General features: G+C 32.7%; 1 protein-coding gene across 6 annotated transcripts in view; it reads left to right on the forward strand.

Moving 5' to 3' along the window:
- CSMD3 (CUB and Sushi multiple domains 3) overlaps positions 1-21,353 on the forward strand; it is a 1,190,044-nt gene that overhangs the window by 461,163 nt on the left and 707,528 nt on the right. For 3 of the 6 annotated variants that reach the window (XM_078072078.1, XM_078072080.1, XM_078072079.1), the window contains exon 7: positions 18,522-18,833. The exons of the other annotated variants lie outside the window; for them this stretch is intronic. In XM_078072078.1, coding sequence (XP_077928204.1) covers positions 18,522-18,833 — 312 coding nt within the window. The remainder of the gene's footprint in view (positions 1-18,521; positions 18,834-21,353) is intronic. 6 annotated transcript variants of the gene reach the window in all.

The following is a 21,353-nucleotide window of genomic DNA, read 5'->3' on the forward strand; positions in this document are numbered from 1 at the left end:
GTGTATTGGTTCAACACTTATCTAAAGTATAATGAGAAGAAGGGATGAATATTAAGATGTCAGGCACCAATGTATTATTACAGAACAAACAACATTTATTGGATTTGGAGTCAAAACCATAAAATTCTCAGCCCTTAAAATCTCAATTTTATCAGTGACAAAACAGATATAATTAATTTCCAAATTATTTTGATAATTATATCCCGTGGTATTTTTGAAAGAATCTGTCATGGTACCTTGACATTTTAGGCATACCAGGGACTCACATAGCTGATCTACCTAATTAATTGTATGATCATTTTTCATGAAAAAGATTGACAAAATAGCATTCTTCCTTTATTTATATTCTTCATTGGTGTAATAATAATGAAGTACATCCTGTTTTCAGCTGCCTTTTGCATCCAGTTATTCTTTTTAACAACCCTGTCTCTGCTAGTAGCTGGAAGTACATGTGTTCATTAAGTTGGGTGTATCTGATGAAACAGAGGACATTATTTCACATTTACAGACTGTTTGCTTTTAAAATTTCCTTGATGGGTATAACTAGCACAATCACACATTTGTACTTGATATTTGCAATAAATTAAGCAAATATGATCTATTTTAAAATTCGTCTTAGTTTTAATTGTCATGTGATTATTGATTTGCCCATTGAATCAATCCATTCTCCCCAATCATCAAGTAATATTATCTCTATGTTTTATAATGGCACTAGCCTTCACTTTGATCTCTCCTCTAACTCTATTGCTTAATCATTTCTCTACACAAAACTAGAGTGATTTTTTAAAAATATAAATTCAAAACCCCTACTATGGCTTCTAAGTGCATTATTAAAGAAATTTACTGACACAGTTATTTGGCTCTATATGATCAACCTTTGCCTGTATCACCAGACTCATCCCTACCCTTCTCCTCCCTGCCTATGTCTCAGCAACATCAACTTTCTGGAAATATTTTCCCCCAGCTTTCAGAGAGTTGACTCCTTCTCTTCTAGGTTATAGTATAAACATCCTTTTCTCAAAGAGGCTTTCATTGTCCAAGTACCAGGAACTCTCCATTATGCCACTTTTAAAGCTTTCTTTAATTAGATGTCAGTTATTTCCTTTCTCTGTTAATTTGTTGGTTTTTTGTATCTCTTTCCTTTTAAAAATGTAAGTTCCTTGAACGGAAAAATGGGTACGCTTTTTCCCTTTATATCCCCAGCATAGCAGTGCCTAGCACATAGTAGGCCCTCCATAGGTATTTGTTAAATGAATTAACAAATGAATGCATGCTTCTTGTTAGACATATTAGTCCATTTTCTTAATTGAAGAATTAACACATCTTATGCCTTTCTGTAGAATGCCCTAATCTCATTTTTATGCCCCATTTTAGCCTTGGCATCCTTCTTGTTCCTTAAAACTTCAGAGATGAAAATTTTTTGAATATCTTGGATACAATTTCCAGCTTGTATGATAGGCTTTAAGGGTCACGGAAGAGCATTATTCACAGTCACATTTGTGCCAGTTACGCTGGCGTCTCCCTGCTGCTCACAGCATCTGTTTCTTTCAGGGACTGTGTTCCTCAGCTTTTAGCATTCCCATCACTTCGTCTGTTATTTATTTGGAACATTGGTTTCAATTAGCCATTTGGATATTTTTTAAACCTCAGTACTCATTATACTTTCCATATCCTCCCAGGCAGTTCCTCATTCTGCATGGATCTGCTCTTGGCTCTTAATACGGAGTCTCTGGTCTGATGTATTTACCTTTTCAGCCTTTGCAAATGTGCATTCTGGTGCAGAAGCTCTGTAATAGCTATTTTCGAACTTTTTCATTTTTGGAATGCTCCAGTGGGGAAAAGGGCCAGGAAATCTACCTCATTTTCTTCCACATGCCACTGTGTCACACATTTCTTGCCATAGCAGCAAACTACGACCATCATCAACTCGCTACATGCACCCATACACGTACACAAGCATGCACACACATGTACATAGACACATTATCCATTAGCAGCAAAGTGATCTGAATTTAAATCAGATCTTCCCTCTACATTGCTTACTTATAATAAATCAGAAAATAAAATTCAAACTTCTTACAATGGCATACAAGTCCCTAATTTCCTAATACTTAACATTCTCTCACTGCTTTGGGAACATACCATCTTCTTTTCAGCCTTAAGTTCATTGTATTTGCTGTTCTCTCTGAGTGGAAAATTATGCCCTCAAGTCTTCCCAAGACAGGCTTTTGTTGTTATTGTTATCATTCCAGAGTCAGGACCAAAACAAAAAAAAATCTTCTTAGAATAAGCCGATGTGATTTAGACTACCCTCCACAATTTCAGAATTCACCAGTACTGGCTCCTGTATTTGGGCCTTCGTAGTACTGACATTCCTGAAATCCTTGTACTTACTCTCTTGGTATCTCTTCCCTTCCCTTGATCATTTTAGAACCAGATGAATATCTGGAATGTATCAAATTCCTAATACAGTTTGTAGAAGGAAAGAAAGAAGAAAAAGAATGAAGGAGGGAGGAAGGGAAGTATAGGGGTGGAGGGAGGGAGAGAGAGGAATATGTTACTTAAATTAAATTCTCTATTTTCATAGATTTGTGGAGCTAGAATAGATCTTGTAACCTAATGATTTCTTTTTGGGATTCCCTAGAAGAATAATAACAGTTCATTATTTTCATTATTTCAAAAAGCTTAATTAAATTTTACCCATCACAGGACCTCACATGCTGACAAAAATATCAATTTTATTTATTTAACACTGTAGTTAAATTAACCTAGTGACATACTGGCTACTTCATGGTGATTAGAAGGGCTGATTAGCAGGTGTTATGATTGATTTTTTTTTAAATAAGCATACATTTCTTACTGTGAAAGTGATTCAGTTTATTTGTAAGAGAAATTTTCCAATTTTTTTTTCCTTTGAGAATTATAATGAAAGTAGCATTTCATGATGAAAAATTTGAGAACCACTAATTCAATCCAAACTCTTTGTATGATAAGTGAGGAAACTAAGGCAAATTGCCTACAATTTTATTACTAGTTTCAGCATAGTCAGCATAAAACCCAGAACTAATTTCAAAGCAGTGTCCTTCCTCATGTAGTATACAGCTCATCTATAAAGTGATGTTAAAAAATGATTGTAAATATAGATCTCCCTTGACTAAATGATGAGGTTACATCCTGATAAACCTATCGTAAGTTGAAAATACCACAAACCAAAAATGAATTTAAGACGCTTAACCTACCCAAAGTCATAGTTTAGCATAGCCAACCATGAACATGCTCGGAATGAGTACATTAGCCTACAGTTGGGCAAAATCATCTAATACAAGGATTATTTTATCATCAAGTGTTGAATATCTCATGTAATTTATTGAATACTATACCGAAAGTGAAAAGCAAAATGGTTGTATGGGTACACAAAGCATTAAGTGTATGGGTTGTTTACTCTTGTGATCCCAGGGCTGATTGGGCGCTGCAGCTAAATTCGGCTCCCCAACATCACAGGAGAGGATCATGCCTCATATCGCTAGCCAAGGAAAGCTCAAAATTCAAAATTTGAAGTACAGTTTCTACTGAATGCATATCACTTTTTCACTATCTTATAGTCAAAAAATCCTAAGTTGAAGTGTCTTATGTCAGGAACCATCTGCAATCATATTTTGTGACAAGTGAAAGTATGGATGTAGTCATATTATAAATTATCTTTAATTAGTCCGGATGACTTTGAGTGGGCTAAGTCAAAAAAAAAGGCACTATATATATAATGTATACATACAATTTTAGGATATCAGAATATTTTTATCACCTCATCTTTTCTGTACTGCAAACCTCAGTTGATGTTATTGGCTGGTATATTATTTTTTCATTCTAGTTTGTTTCAAGGCATACCATATGAAGTTTCATCTTAATTAAATTTTAGAAGTTACTCACCTGTATATAAAATAATTCTATTCTCTGTTAAGAAAACCACAACTTCACAGATTCAGTGACATTTTATAGCAAAAATCATCTTTCTGAAAGGAAATGCAATTTTTGAGAACACATCTTGTAATCACACATAAAGTTACACTTGAGCTAACTATTTTTGCAGATAGACTGTAGGTGACTCTATGGTGTGACTGGGAGCTCTGAGATCCCCTGACATTCCCCCAATCCTGTGCAAAACTTCTAGCTAGTGACTGAAATTACACAACATAAGTTTCATCCTTTAACAAAAGACTTTGATTGATCTTGTAGTGAAGTTATATTTTTAATTCAACAAAGAATTCTACCTACCATTGTTAGGAATTGATGAAGTTGGTCCTCATTGACATGACATTAGAAAATTGAAAAATAGCAACCGGGGGAAATGAATGTAAATATATAAGACTTGTGGATTAAAAAAAATGTCAAATACCTTCTTTTTTTAAGTATTATTTATTTGCGACAGAGAGTGAGCGTGTGTGTGCGCACACGTGTGCACATGTGTAAGTGGGGGAAAGAGCAAGGCAGAGGGAGAGAGAGAATCTCAAGCAGACTCCCCTTCCCACGTGGGGCTTGATCACAGGACCCAAGGTCATGACCACAGCTGAAATCAAGAGTTGGATGCTTAACTGACTGAGCCACCCAGTCACCCCAAAAGTGAAATACCTTCTAATTTTCAGTTTTGAGAGGACCCCAGGTGACTGCATTTAAAAATTACTAAAATTTTACTTTTTAATTTCAAGAAGGCTTTTTGTTTTACATCAGTGGAAAGAGAATGCATCCTATCACAATACTACCTTCTTGTTAAGAAACACGTTTGGTTTTGTGAAGGGATAGGAGAAATACGGTTTGTTTGAGAGTGGACTTGAAGAAATATTTCTGTTGGCCTCATGACAAAGTCCGAATATCTTCCTGTGTCTTGTACTACACCTACTATACCATATTCTCCTAATATGTCTTCTAGCTCTATTTTCAGCTTAAATTCTTGGGTTCTCTGCTTGCAGTCTGTGATTTACACATATTAAATGATCTTTATTCCTAGAAACTAACAAAATCTGTCTTGCCTCCTGACCTTTATACATGTAGCACACTCTTCTGGACTATATCTCTTTCCTCTCTTTTCACCTATTCATCTTTCTTATTTGAATCTAAAACATTTCCTTCAGGAAGCTTCTTTTCATTAAGTCACTTCCAAGACCAGATTAGTGTTTCTATTATATATTCCTATAAAACTCTGCATTTCACTTATTGTATCAGTTAACCATGGCTTGAAAAAGCTACCCCAAGTCTTACAGGTTTAAAACAATAATTCTTTATGACTTCTCATAATTTTATTGGTTGTCAGGCTGCCTCTTGGCTTGCATAGTTAGCTGCATTAAGCTGGAGAGTTGACTGGGATGCAAGGCCCAATATGGCCTCACTCAATACTGTCAGCTGGGGCCCTTCAGTTCCCCTGCTTGTGCCCTTTATCTTCTAATATGCTAGACATATTTCCTTACACAGCAGTCTCAGGGAACTATCCCAAAAGAGCAAAGATGGAAACTACAAGGCCTTTTGGAACTGAGACTCTAGAACTCACACAGTATCACTTCTGCTATATTCTGTTGGTCATAGCAAGTCATGAAGACAGCCTGCATCCAAGAGGTGAGGAAACAGACTCTACCTCTTGATAGAAAGAGTTGCAAAGAATTTGTGGCCACATTAATCTAACACAGTAACATAGTGTCATCATATTTTTTTAGTTTTTTCTTGTTTCTCGACTTACACCATCTCTCTAACTCACCATCGTATCCTATCATGTAACAGTGACTAGTAGAGTAGACATCTAATATATATGTGTATTTGAGTAAAACAAAAATAGTGATGCTATTAATTTTTATTCATGACGTGGAATTCACATATTTAAATTTTATTATCAAAATATAATATTATCTTGAATAAAAATACATATTATTTCATAGAAATATAGAGCACAAGAGACCATGGAACATAGTTATAGAGAAATAAAGTGAAATGCCTAAATCATAACTGAATAGGAAACAGTGTATCACCAAGATTAACAATGCAAGCCAAGGAATCTGACTGAATAAAAGTGCCAGATCAATCAGGTATTTTATTTTTATGTTTCACTTTTTCATTTTTTAAGGTTTTTAGCTCAAATGTCACTTTGTGTTTCACCACCAGCTATTATATTAATCGGTACATTCCTTGGCTCCTTCACTTGAATGTAATCTCTCTTAGGAAACATACTGTCTGCTACTGACCTCTGGATCATTCAGTGCCTGGCATGGAATAGGACTCAATAAATTCTTGTTGAATAAATACATGAGTTGAATATATGAATAAATGCCCTTAATCAAGGTATTTACCCTTGACTGTATAAATTATAAGCTACCACCTATGATTGTTACAAAGATTAAATGTAAAATGTTTATCATGGAACTTACTAGAAGTAAATGATCGGTAATTGTTAGAGGCTATCATTAATAGGACTTTGAATCAGCACGGAATAGTTGCTGAAAACTAATTGATTCCTGGGTCTTTAGGGCAAGTCCATATAGGAAAGTATCTACTCTTCTTGAATAATATGATTTATGTGGGACTGAGAAAAGAAGAAAGTAGACCTTCCATGAAATATTCTGAAGGTTGGAGAAGTCCTTGTAGTTAAGAGTTAGACCCAGAAATTTACAGAAACTTTGTTCATGCTTAAAAAAAAAATGATCCAGTTTAGCAAGATGGTATGAAGCCTCAGGGATGATAATGTGAGTCTTTTAGCTATTAAGCAGCAGATAATTTTTAAAGATAAGTAAAATTAGGTTACTAAGAATGGTTTTATGAGGGAAAAACTGTAATAATTAAAGGAGGAAATAGAACACAGGGGCATCATGTATCAAGCTGAAATGAAAAACAATGACAAGACAGGCTATTAGGGTGTGGTGTGCATTTTGGTTGTATTTGCAAGTGAAAGAGGTATTAAATTTATCCACAGACTTGAATGGGCAAGAAATGTTACTTTGTTCTTTTGAATTCAAATGCATTTGAGAGCTGCCATTGTGCCTAAAAGGAGGAAAATTCTGTTCAGGTCCTTTGGAGGGAGGGTGGAAGAAACAATGGCACCTTCTTCTTCCCTTGTGTTGCACAAGAATCGAAAGGGCCTTTGCAGTGTATGGACAATGGGGAGAAAGGCACCCAGTCGTTGTTTAAGCCCACAGTTCCCTTGAAAGCAAAGTGTAACAAGCCCAAGATGAGATTTTAGCCAAAGGTGAGAGTCCAGGTTCCTGGACCCTTACACTTTCCTGCAGTGCAGCAGGAGGGGGGGGGGCAGTGTTTATGTCATCTTTATTGCCTCTCCTTGGCCCTCTAGCCTCTACCCCAGTCATCTTCCCTCTCCTGTCACTTGATGTAATCCCCTGAAGAGGCCTAAACTGTTAGGAAATGAAAGATATGGAGAGATCTTAGAGCAAATTTCCCTTTTAGCCCTACAGAACCATTCTCCCCTGAGGCAAGGGAATTGCAAGAAGGACCTAGAAACAGACATGTGTTGGAGAAGCAAGTGATGGGGAAGAAATACAATGAAAACCAAGCATAAATAAATAACTTACAAGTTGATTCAGACACAAGTGTTTACATGCTGTATTGTATTGAGGAGGATAAATAGAGGTGTATCGATTTTGCAGGATGTAGGATTGTGGTTTTGGGATTGCACAATTTAGGTCCAAATCACAGCTTCCCGCTTACTAGCAAAGTGAGTCAGTTTATGTTTGAAGCTGCTTTGAGTTTTAATATTCCCAGCTTACAGGTACTTTTGAGGATGAAATAAACTAATTATGACTGTGTCTAAAACATAATTAGTACTCAGTAAATGGTGTTGCTCTTTATAACATGTTTGTTTAAATAGTTCTGTTATCTAGTCACTTAAAGTAAACATATTGGAATGCCAAATATGTTTGAGGTGTCTTAATCAACTCTGTTCAGAAATTGGGGAGATACAAAGATACCATCCCACAAGTGAGAAGAGCAAGTTTCTATCACCTTATAAAAATTAAGAATATACTTCAGAAAAACGTTTGGATACTCATATTATCACCTTTGCAATTACAATATGCCAAAATCATCTGGTTAGATACAAAATTTTTAGATATTTAAAACCACTTTAATGGGTAAGAAACCTTCCTTTGCTTTAATTAATCTTCAAGTATAGAATATATAGTTTATAATGAAGAAATAGCTATTTTTAGCTATTTTTAGCTATTAGCTATTTTTAATACTAAAAAGAATATAGAATATAGAATATATAGAATATAGAATTTAAATACAAATGGAATGAAAGTTCTTAGCACACCTCATTCAACTTGCCTTCTCTTCTTTTAGTTTTCATCTTATAAAAAGATGCTTGTATGAATTTTCTCTAGATGTTCTTGTGATGTCATCATGCCTACTCTCTGCATCCCATAAGTTTTCATAGGATCAATCAAAGCATATTACATTAAATGAATCAATATTTGTTAATAGTTTTTACTTGTGTGGTATGCAGAAAATTTTCAGAGTTTGTAAAACTGAATTGCTTTCAAAGTAGGTTTCCAGATAATATCCAGGATTCTTGGTTGAATTTGAATTTTAGATAAACAGTGGATAGTTTTTATTATAAATCTGTCCCAAGTGTTGCATAGGATATACTTACAGGAAAAAAAAAATGTTTATCTGACATTCAAATTCAAGTGAGTGTCCTATGTTTTTATTTACTAAATCTAACAACCCTATTTCAAGGTACTTATATAGCCATATGGTGGAGTCAGCTAAATATTTGCCCTGCCTTTAGTCCATATAGCTCTAACATCTTGTCCACATGACAGCAATTACAATCCTTACAATCCTAAAGTGACAATCTTGTCATATCAGTCTCCTGCTTAATATTCTCAATGATGCCTTATCTTTTCAAGCGTCCTTTTCCAGTCAAAATTTTTTGGCTCTTCAAGCATTGGTCTCTGTCTACCAAATCTGCTACCACTCTCTCTTCATTCCTGCCATACCAAATAATTTGCAATTGCCTGAGTATGTCTTGCATTTTCCCCTACCACACCTTTTTTTCTAAGCTGTTACCTCTGACTAGGATGTTCATTGATTCCTCATGCACTGGATGAAATCTGCTCATCCTTTAGACTCAATTCCAATGTCTTTTCCACTAGAAAGTCTGTCCTATTTTGGAAGGATAGCTAAGGGCTTTCCAGGTGTATTTTCATAGTTCTCTATGTTTCTTTCATTGAATATATTACAATGGCTCTGATTTTTTAAATTCATGACAGTTTACTTGTAAGACAGGGATGGGGATACGTGAGAGAGAGAGAGAGAGAAAGTGTGTGGGTGTTTGTGTTGGGGGGTTGTATTTGTGCTTAAGGCACAGTAGTCATTTAATTCATGTTTGTGAAATACAAAAGAGGAAGATGGACTGTCTCAGGTTTTAAAGTCAGATATTTGAAATGCTACTGCAACATAGAAAAGGGAAAAATCCTCACTTTCTTTCTTCAGTGTAGAAATGATGAAGAATAGAAAGATTCATTAAGTAGGGTCGCCTGGGTGGCTCAGTTGATTAAGCGGCTGCCTTCGGCTCAGGTCATGGTCCCGGGGTCCTGGGATCGAGCCCCACGTTGAGCTTCTTCTTCGGCAGGGAGCCTGCCTCTCCCTCTGCCTGCCGCTCCCCCTGCCTGTGCTCTCCCTTTCTCTGTCTCTGTCAAATAAATAAAAGAAATCTTTATAAAAAATAAAATAATAAAATAAAAAATCCAGGTTTCTAAAAAAAAAGATTCATTAAGTAAATAATATTTGCTTTCCTAGAATAATTATGAGATAAAGTTTATTTTTCCAACATCTACAAAAAATGTAAAAGCACAAGTCCCTTGCTGAATATCTTTGTTCATATTTTGCTCTAATTTTTCCCATTTTTCCAAGTAACTTCTGCTCTAAAAAAGATGGAATTCCTTTGTATTTAAAATACAAATTTATGTGTCTCTTCCCCAGGGAAGATTTGATTGAGGGAAGCTCTAATTAACCTTCTGATATGTATCACCCAGAGGATCAAACTTTCTCCTCCGTGATTAGAAAGTGTCGAAGAGAGTTGGCCAGATGTCACAATGTTAGAATAGATGATTTTTGAGATCCTCCTCAGTCAGATGTCCACATTTTATCTCTCAATTTTAACACATCTGTTTCCATAAATAAACTAAAGAACCAAAACATATTTGAAGCCAAGTATAAATGTAAATTTCAGCCATCCTTATTATAATATTCATACCTTTATTTTATTGATGATAGTAAAAGATAGTGTTTGCATACTGTCTTGAAATAAAATGTATTCTTGGTGAAAAAATTAAAAACAGGAACTTGGCAGAGTAATTACATGAAGGAATATAAAAATTTACCTTTCAATATGGTAATATATATTTTAAATATCTTAACAGATAATTATACATAATACCCCAATATATAATGTGTAACATATGTGCCTTTCTGATTAATGGTAGCCTTTCAAGATAAACTCTACAGGTATTTACTATTTCTGAAGTTTGTTTTTTTTTTTTCTCCAGCGTGCTACGTTTCTCAGCAAAGATTGGCATTTATTTTCAAGTAAATCACTTCTGCTACTAATTAATTAGCTGCTATAGAATAAAAAGTGGCTTACAGAGTGTATGATGCAGGAAAATAAAACCTTTCTTGGCTTCAGTTTCTTATTAGGCTGCTCTACTTTAACATATTTATGCAGATACTCACCAGTTGCTCAGCAACCTTTCAATGATCAACACTGTAATAGTCTTTCCTTCATTATGTCAGCCCTTTCCTACCCACCCACACCTCCCTTACACCCCACTTGTTAGTAATGAACCCATGTCTTACAATCATATAACAATCACATGGGACCAGGTATCAATTTATGGTAAATGCCTCAACCAGGAGCATTCACTGATCTATTGCAGGCTTCATACTCCTCAAGAACGTATTTGTCAAAGTGTCCCTATTACTTATTTTGAGGAGAAGACTTTAAACTAATTCAAAATGAATAGTTAAACATTTAGTCTAGGATGGGTGTTCTCTCAACCATAAAGTTCTTTGTGTGGTTTTAAGGGGAAAATCTTAAGAGGACAATACCTAATCCCAAAGAGCATCTTTCAGTACCATTGGGTACACAGAAAAAAAATGTTGGGGTAAGGATATATCCTTGGTTCCTTTCAAATCATACCACATACACAAAACCAGTGTTATGTAAACTTTGTACTTCAGGCTTTAGAAAAAGAGGAACACTTAAAATTAATGAAAAATGAAGAACATCCGCCTTCCACAAACTAGAGGCCATTGTGGAAGAAATAGAGGGTAAACATAGATACAGTCAAATAGTCAAGGTGAGAAGGACTCAGGGACTTGATGGATGGGGTCAGAATAAAGCCTCTTATTTTTCCTTTTAACCATGATGGATAGAAAGGGTAACTTCACCAGTTCTTTTCCCTTACTTCTCTCCTTTCTCCTTCACAATGCCAAATATCACCACTATAAGATATTTTCTGAGGGGTGAAAAGGGTGCTGGAGAATAGAAGAGAAGGGCAATGCTACCCCCATTTGAGAAAACACAAATGAAGGAATGATTTATATATTCTTGGATGTTTCTTCCTCTCTTTTCCTTCTCTTCTATCATATGCCATATCAATTACAGTTATATTATAATGGAGGGTTTTTATCTGGACAGGTTCTATTTCTTATATTGATATCCTTAAAAATACACTTAACACTCAATAAATAGTCATTGACATAAAGTAAAATATTTATTTCTTTTTTAGAAATAAGAGAGTAGTACGTTTAGCCCTATTCATTCTTCTCTCATACTCATTAAACATGCAAGGGGAAGTGGGGTTGCATCCATTTGAGACATGCTTCCTACTTTCAAAAAGTTACTGATACATATCAATTATCAGAGACAGCAAGACCCTGAAAGTGAAGGAATTCCTGATGCAACACTTTGGAATAAAAGATACTGGTATTCATTTTTCTTAATAGCAATTTTATATCTTCCAAGGTAACTGGCAGCTATTCCACAAGATTTGGTGTGGAAGGAAATTAAACAAGGGTGTGTTAAGTTACATTTTGTTTGTTGAATGAGAAATACTTCTATTTTAGCTGAGAGATAAGAGCTGCTGCTGCAAGAGAATCCTAAAAATGCAAGATTCTAGGAGATGGTTTTAGAAAGACGTGGAGGTGCAATCTGTCCCTTTCTCATATTCTCATGAAATGTGAAAAGGGTGACATCAGTTTTATTTTGAAACCCAGATCTTTAAGTTTTATTGTCAGTATTGTGACCTTTATGGAAGAACATTATGCTTCATTACGCTAAAGACTTCAGTTTGTATTTTGTGGATATTTATTCCTACAAGTGGTGTGTGTGTTTGTGGTTGGGCACATTAAAAAATGACCCCTAGGACCCACCAGTATAAATAGTCGAGACTTCCAAAATGTTTGAAAAGGAATACACGATGAGAAAGCTTGATTCTGCAACTTTATTTTAATCAACTAGGTGAAACAAGAAATGGTCCTTTAAGAGAGAGAGAATATTTTCAAGACTCTTACAACTCTCTAAAAGTTTTCCCTAGCAGGCTCTTTATTTTTAGTACTAAGAAATGAGATGTCTATTCTCTCACATTTTTATGACAAAACTGTGATGATATTTAGTATAACATTCAGACATTTACAATATATATGTTATAAATATATATTTATCATATATATATTTTATATATATGGTTTTTGTCATGTTTGCCCTGTACAGTACTCTCCATATACTTTCTAAAACTTTTGATATTTTCTATATTTCATTTAGATAAAGGTATTTATGGTTGCTTGGCATGTGGATTTATCAACATTTCAAATAATTCAGAATATGGGATTTTTATCTCGCATGTAAACAACTTGGCATTAGTAAATATCTTGTTGAATATTTGTTTTATAATTGTTTATTTACTCACAGTAAGTGTGAATTTAGTAGATGTATCATTAAATCTTGCTATCATTAGTTTCAGCTTAGATTGCAAATATTTATTCACTCACTTTGCATATTAAATCAGCCTGATCTCTTGTACCTGATAATAACAAATCCATTTGCAAAATTTAATATTAACTTCCCTATTTAATGCTTAGAAATTTGAATAGAAATATATGATATAAATAGAAACATAAATACATATTCAATTCAGAAAGACAATTTATATTTAAGGTTTCAGTTCTATTTTTAAATTAGTACACACCTAATTAAATTAATTTGTGATCATAGAAAAATCTGTTACTTGAATTACTGATTTCTTTTGAACTCTGTGAAGATCAATATCTTTTCACATTTTAACATTTCAGAAATCTGAATGCAGGTGGCAGGGTTTTTGCATTGTCATGTCATAGTTGAATTGGTAGAATTTTTTTTTCCTTAGAGGTGCATCTTGTATATCATAATCTTATGTAGTTTCAACATAAATATAACATTTTAATCTAAAATAAAAACTATAAGACTAATATAGACCTGTTCCTTAAAACTAAATTACAAACTATTTTTTTTTCAGAATTGTTTCACTTAAAATTCTCCTAGTCAGAGACTCAATTTTATACTAGGTAACAGTTAATCAAAGTAGATTATTTATATTTCTTTTACACTTTAAAAGCTACTTTCTATTTCAGTTTATCCATCTCTTCTCTAAGTTGAATATTCAAAGTACAAACACATCCATTAATTTGTACTGAAAAATATGAAGCTATATAGATTTTAGCATACTGGAATTAATAATGTTTAACGTGCAAAATACCTAAGTTATGTACCCAACTACAATATGCTTCCTAAAAATTATAGCATGTAACAAAGCAGTGGCTTTGTTTTACCTCATTCCCATATGCTGCAATTAGTTTTCAAAAGTTACCTCACTTATTGACATGTTTCTTTAAGTTTCACCCAAGTAATAGTAAATAGAAGAAGAACTACAACATATACATTAGATTACATATGTTAAAATTTATAGAATATCTAAATAATGGCTCAAATAGAGTTGTTGCATTAGTTGTATTTAGATTTTATTTTGATGTTATTTTGTATATTTTTCCTTTTGCATGTTTTCATGTTAAATGTTTATTGCATTTTTCTTCATTATATATCGTAATGCCACAAAATTATTCACTTAGAATTATTTTGTTAAACTTTCATTCAAATGTTTCACTTGAAATACTAAAATTAATGGAACAGAATATATTTTGTATATAAAATAACATGCCAAACATAAATATCTAAAAGCCACTTCTTTGAATATGTAATTATCTTTAACATGTACTTATGTAGCTCTGTACGTATTGGGCCATCCACTCATATCTCTAGCAACATATTCTGTTCTTCAGTTCTGTGACGAGTTAAACAATAATTACAAAGCAGAGTGGCACAAAATTGTTTCAAAAATCTGTAAGGCTAAAAATTTGATCATAGATTAAAATTCAATTATGAAATGAGTTTTCATTTGTTACACTTTCTAAATGACACATTTATAAATGGCTTTATATGAATTATGCTTAGTCTCTTGAAGATATATCGTTGAAATAAGAAAGCCTTCAAAAACATTATTTTCATTATAATACATAATATAGTCCAAATTTAATATTGTAAGGATTACTGTTAAATAAATTTGCCAATTTATATGTGTAACATATGTCATTTTCCATTATCATAGTTCCAAAGATGACATATAGTTATGATTTATAGAAGCATGCTTATATATGTAAACCATTTCATTTTATTTTTGTTATATTGAGAAATGTTTTATTAAGGAATATTAATAAAATATACATTAGACCTGTGTTTATATTGTAAACATCTAATTTTTAAATATATCGCAAGCAATTTAATGGCAGGATAATCTAATTGTGAAAAACACATCTTGTATACATAATTTGATTTCAAACGAAGAATGGATTTTCTGAATGTACATTTTATTCTTTAATTTGGGTTGTATATTGTGTAACATATACATTTAGTACTGTGCTATTAAAGATAATGTTTACTTAATTGTGTAGCATACTTAAATTTTTGAAAGAAAACAAAATATCTTTTAATATTGGATTAGCTATATAATATACTTAATAATGAATTGTTGCTATACATAATCCTAAGGCTTTTTCCAACATTGGCAATTACCTCATAAAACAGTTATGTATGCAAAAATGTTGAGTGTTTTTAAACTGTTAAATGGTAAATGGTGCACTCTCACAATTTAAAAATCTGTGTTTCACACACTACCAATTTAAAGCGGTACCAAAACCAGTATTCTAAATTGGTCTACATTTTAGATAAAATGGTTATATGATATAACTGTGTGGTGATGGTTGATATTTTTGCCTTATAAAGGAAATCAATGTTACTTTTTATAGAAGTTATTCCATTTTATATATCAAACATTTAACTACATTTAGATGCACTTCTGTCTCCTACCATTATAAGATATGATTACTTTTCACTCTACAGAAATTTGAACATTCTAAGTAAACCCATTTCACATGAACATTGTATACTTTTAAGGGTTGGGAATTATGACACAAATCTTCAAGTAACTCTCACTTATGCAAATAAATCTTCAGAATCCACACTTTTTCAAAATGATGTCTTTGAAAGTTAAAAACAAAATTGTCAGTTCTCCTCTTTGGAATTTCTCTTCATTATATGTTTGAAATATGACTTTGCCATGGTAAAAATTATGATCATATTTCATTTGTGAAATCTATTCTCTTTATTATTGTTAATATTATTTTAACATTATTATTAACTTTATTCATTTATTCTTTCTTTTGATGAATATTTCTTGAGCATCTACTGTGTACCAGACACCATTCTAGATGCTAGGTATTCAGCAGTGAATAGAAAAAATAACAAAAATCTCAGCCTTCAAGGAGCTTGCATTCTAGTATGGGGAAGAAAGAATACGAACACAAAATATACATAAAACATAGGAACTAGTTAGCAAAATATCTGGTTGAAATATATATCTGGTTGGACTATGGTTGTTAGATAAGTTGGTTTTTCAATCCTTTATTCCAACACTCCACCCTGTTCTGCATTCAGGCTAAGAGGATTGTACTGAATCACCACCACCGTTAACCAGAAGTGGAGTTCTATTACTGAAGATTTTAGGTCTGGAATTGCTAGCAAATCCTGGATCTAACAGCTAAGAAAGATCAGTTTTAACTCTCAAATTTGGTCAAGACCTGTATTTATCTTGTTGTCTTCAAGAAAATGTGTGTTTGGAATTGGTCTATAGGTCTTGGATTAGTTACAGAAGAAACCTAGACACATTCCCAATAATTATTCCAGAATTACTGACCCAAACACAAGAGATTATTTGTGATTAACTGTAATGACTTCAGTGATGGAATATAATAAATAGCTATCCAGTGGAGTAAGGTTAGAACATTGAGATGTGAGATAGAGTACAAATTCTTTTTCATACTTTTAGATTGTATTTTGCAACATAGGTTTATAGTTAAGTGGTTTCCTCTTTTAAACTAAAATTTAAATCCTGGAAATTATGGTACAGTTATGCAAAGTTTTAAAGTATTAGTTTTTCATCCTCCCTGATTTTATACTTCCTTTCTAAAGTGGAAGTTTCAGTTAAATTCCCCAGGTGATAATATGGATCAAGTGATTGTTTTTATAGTAATAAGCACATGGGCATTTCAAATGTCTGATTTACCATGAGGTTAATTACTAAATGTTAGTATTATAAGCATAGTTATTGCTTAATCATGTGATTAAAGAAAAATCTTACTAAATATTAGCTTAGTAAATGTTACTGGCCAATTTGCATAATCAACATGGATTTAGGAGATCATAATCTTCACAAAGTGACTTGGATAAATATTCAATAGCAACTTCTTCCTGATTGATGTTTCAGAGTATATTAAAGGTCTTTAAAATAATCTCATAATTGTCATACCTCATTTACCTTTGGCTCCCTCAAAATACAATAATTTAATTCTTTTGAATTTTTCAATCAAATTAACCAAGGTAAAACAATTTAGGCTGGCAAAATTAGTAGCAGTTATGTGTCCCTTTGTTTGCTTATGAATGAGAGGACCCCATGTTTGACTTCCTTTTTCGCTTTAAAGCAGAAATCAGAATTACCGGCCCTACTAGCCACCTGCCTGCAACACAAGAGGAAAAAAAAAAAAAAAAAAAAAAAAAAAAAAGCAGAGCATGCCCAAACCACATTAAGTGGCTAAATTATTTTCCTCTTGCAGAATGGTTAAAATATTCCTGTGTATTTTTGTTTATAATATCTAATTATATTTTGTGGATAGGAGCTCAAGATGCAGTTTATTGAGAAGGCAAATATACGAAAACAAACCACTCATTGGCCTTAAAAAATACTCAGAAGTTTTCTAACCAGGACCTGATGATTATTCTTAATTAGTAGCTGTACTTCCAAAATTCAGTATTTTTTTCTTGTTAAGCATTTTAGATGTCAAGATCTTTTTGAATATATCTTCATTCCATTTCATACTTCTATTATAAGGTTACTTTTTTTCATTTTGTAAGAATTATGTACTACCATGGACAATCTTTTAAGAAGGTTTAAGTGAAAAGAAAAAGAAAACCCTAATTTGGCACCTTTAAAATCTATTTTTAAAATACTGTGAAACCTTAATAAGGTTAAGAATGTAGAGAAATATATGCCATGAAATGCTTATGAGATATTTGGATATTCTCAACCATTTATTAAAGCTAGTTTTGCATGAATAAAAGTTCCAAGCTATTAGTTAATTTCAATCATTTCTAAATATGATTGTTTACTTTTAATTAGTTGAAAATTGGTTAATCTCAACTTTTACTTTAAAATAGTGAAAAATATTACCCAGCTTCCAAAAACAATCCACTAAAGTCTAAAGCATGTATAGCTCATGACATTGAATATTTTATCATGTGGCTGTTTTCTGGCAAGCAAGGTTAAGATAGACATTTACATAGAATAGTTACTTCAGAGTTTTATTTTTTTAATCATTTTGTTTTAATTTTGGCTTTGATTTTAAATTCTCCTTCACTTGCTTACCTTAAAATAGAAATGTTTGATATTTTTCCCAGAAATTATGAAGAGATATGGCACAGACTATTCAAAGCATACTTTTGGGAAAAGTGTGGTTACACAGTTACCCATTCTGTCAAAATTTGTCACTTGCCAGGCATTCGTTGCTAATATTCATCTGTACATAAATAACAAAGAAGATTGATTCAGGACCACATAAAGGGTTTACAATTTTGCCTTTTCCCCCCTAATGTGTTACAGTTAAAAATGTGGTATATTTGTGTGTGATATCTATTCATAGGTTGATTGATACAAAGCAATCAATCATGCGATCTGGTTACTTCACATTCTAGTGGCCTGTTTGTGTTTTGCCTCTTCATGTTGATTATCCTTAAGGTAATAGAAGGGAATATAATTTATTAAACTTATCAGAAAAAATAAAATTTAAAAGAAAAAGTTAGCATCTAGTGCTACTGTGTCCCACAGGTTCTTCTACATTGGCCCACACTACCTCCACTGGTGAGTTAGAGGAGCATAACAGGACTACCACTGGTGCTTTTGCTGTTGCTAGCACATCTGCAGATGTTACTGTATCCAGTGTTACAGCTGTCACCATCCATAGACTTTCCGAGGAACAGCGAGTGCAAGTTACGAATCTCAGAAATTCAGGTCTGGACCCCAACACGTCCAAGGACGGGCTCTCTCCTCATCAAGCAGATACACAAAGTACAAGGAGAAGACCAAGAAATGCTGAACAGATAGAAAGAACTAAAGAGCTTGCAGTTGTTACTCATAGAGGTATTGGATGTTATTTTACTTGTGCCCATTTAGTTACAGCCAAAGCTATATTTTGGTAATGATTCTAATTAGAGAATGAGCTGAAAGAGAGCCAAGATGTAGGAAGCAAAAGAAAAAGTTTAAAGTAGCTGAAAAATATAGATAGTAATAGCCAAAATGTGAATAATTTGAAAGCACAAAAATTAAAAAAAAAAAGTGAAATACAAATATTGGGTGGGGGTGGGGGTAAAGTAGAAAGAAAAGAAAGCATAAAAGGAATAATAAAACAAGTACTAAATATCTATTGCATATTACATGCCAGTTATGTCGAGATAATTTGAAAATAAAATAGCCAGTATCTATTAATAAGTGTGACATATTTACACATTGATGATTTATCCTATGTAGTAATTTTCAGTATTTGCATGAAATTTTTATGTTACACAGATGCTATTTAACAATTAAGAAAATAGATAATTTGGGCAAAATGGAAACATTCTATCTGGTGATTATTTTATAAAGCTTGCTCTTCTATATCTAAATTACCTATCGTCTGAGCTATATCATTGTACTGAGATTTCTCATTTTGAAGAGGTAACAGCTATTCATTGAGATTATGGATCCAAATTTAAATATCCATTAACTTTCTAATTTTTATAGAAAAAAGGCCAAATCATATGTTGGTAATTTTCTAGTTAATTAACATAAGCCTACCTTTTACAAAATTAGGAAGTGTAGCAAGAGTATTTTTCTGTTTCTTGGTAGCAAGTTTCATTGAGAAGTTCATGAAAAAAAAATCAGTGTAGAGTCAAAAATAAAAGGACTTCATTTATATCAATATATGCTTTGGTGGAAATATTAATTGAACATGTTTCAAATACAAAATACCTACTCCAACTCTATTTCCAACTCATCATCATATATTCTCCAAACTGGTTATGGTTTATGTAGCATGGTTGGGCATGGTTTATACAGAGCATGATGTAAGTAATGGAAAGCATTCTATACTTAGTGTACACGAAGGAGAAAAATCAAGACAACTTTCCATAAGTTGGTTGAAAATCATACAGAAAATATCTCAGAAGCTCATTTCCATCAAAATCCATACTGAAGGTACTTTAGTTTTCTTTAATAAGCATCCTAAAATGAATTCTTAACATGTAGTAGTCTCCTTTAAAGAATTGAATCAACATCACCTTGCTTCTCTATTCGCTTTCTTACCACATTTCCACTGCTAAGAATATAGGAGTCATGATAAAATTTATGATTTGCTTAATCAAGTAGAAACTTTTTCTTAGAACCAGGAAATTTAAAAAGTGTAAATATTATTAGAACATTAAGGAAAAACCCTCTTCTCTTCAGTTTTTTCACTCTCTTTGGAAAATTGCATGAGCTAACATTGACAAACTCCTCTGTAACCCATTGAATAAAAGACAGGTAATTCTCAAACATAAGTTTATTATATAAATCAAGGAATAATACAAATACTGCTTTAGTCAAAGTTTGCTAACAAGTGATATGAGAAACTCTGGGGTTACAAATTAATATTTTATAAAACTAGGAAAAATAATTCATTTTGGAAAAAGAATAAGTAGTAGTCATTCAATAAAATGATTTGAAAATTACTCAATCTAATATTTTGAACCACATTCATAAGCATATTAAGCATATTACTTCCTTGATAAATTCTAAATCAATGCTCAAATTTTCTCAATTGTCATAATCTCCTAACTCTATTTTAGAGCTAATACATGTTTCATCCTTTCCCATATTCTTTCTAAAATAGTGTTTCTGAATATAATAGCCATTTGGTAGTGCCATCTACTTTTGAAATAAATATTTCTCATTTATGTTTAAGTTATGTGTATGGAAAACATTCTAAATGGTACATTATTTTTTCAGTGACTGAAATTATTATACTTTTATCAAATCTCTATATTAATTAGAATTGGTTCTTCTCACTCTTCTTCAGTAATCAACTGTTTCAGTGATTTCAGATAGCTAGTTATTACATTTGAGACACAAACTTTTAACATTTTGGGTAAAAAATGTTAGAAATAAAAGAGACCTATTATCCTATGTCAATAATATTGTTTTTGAAAACACTCAATATTTAGCTTTATTTTCAGACATAAAATAGACTTTGAAAACTTGACTCTTAGCAGGGCCAAATTTCCAAATTGGAATCGGCTGACATCAAAGCAGTATTCTTTATAAAAATAATTCCAGCTTACCAGACATGCCTGGAATGCCTACTGAGTACCAGGATGTGTTCTAGAAAATAAAGATAATAGATGACCCCCTCCTTCAAGAGACTGAGATAGAGTGGAAGAAATAGAGAAATCAATCTGGTGGTACAAGGAAAATTTTGTAAAGCTCGTAGCTGATTAGATACTCAGAGAGTTACAGGGTATATGCAGACAGTAGTCATTTAACTGACATTTTGAATGAGTCAATGAACATAATGCAAAACTAATTTCTTATTTTTTTCTAGCTATCTTAGAGAAAACAAATTAGCCTTTGTTCTTCTATTCCATGCTC

Source organism: Halichoerus grypus, chromosome 5 (assembly GCF_964656455.1).
Source record: "Halichoerus grypus chromosome 5, mHalGry1.hap1.1, whole genome shotgun sequence".
NCBI classification, from domain to species: domain Eukaryota; kingdom Metazoa; phylum Chordata; class Mammalia; order Carnivora; family Phocidae; genus Halichoerus; species Halichoerus grypus.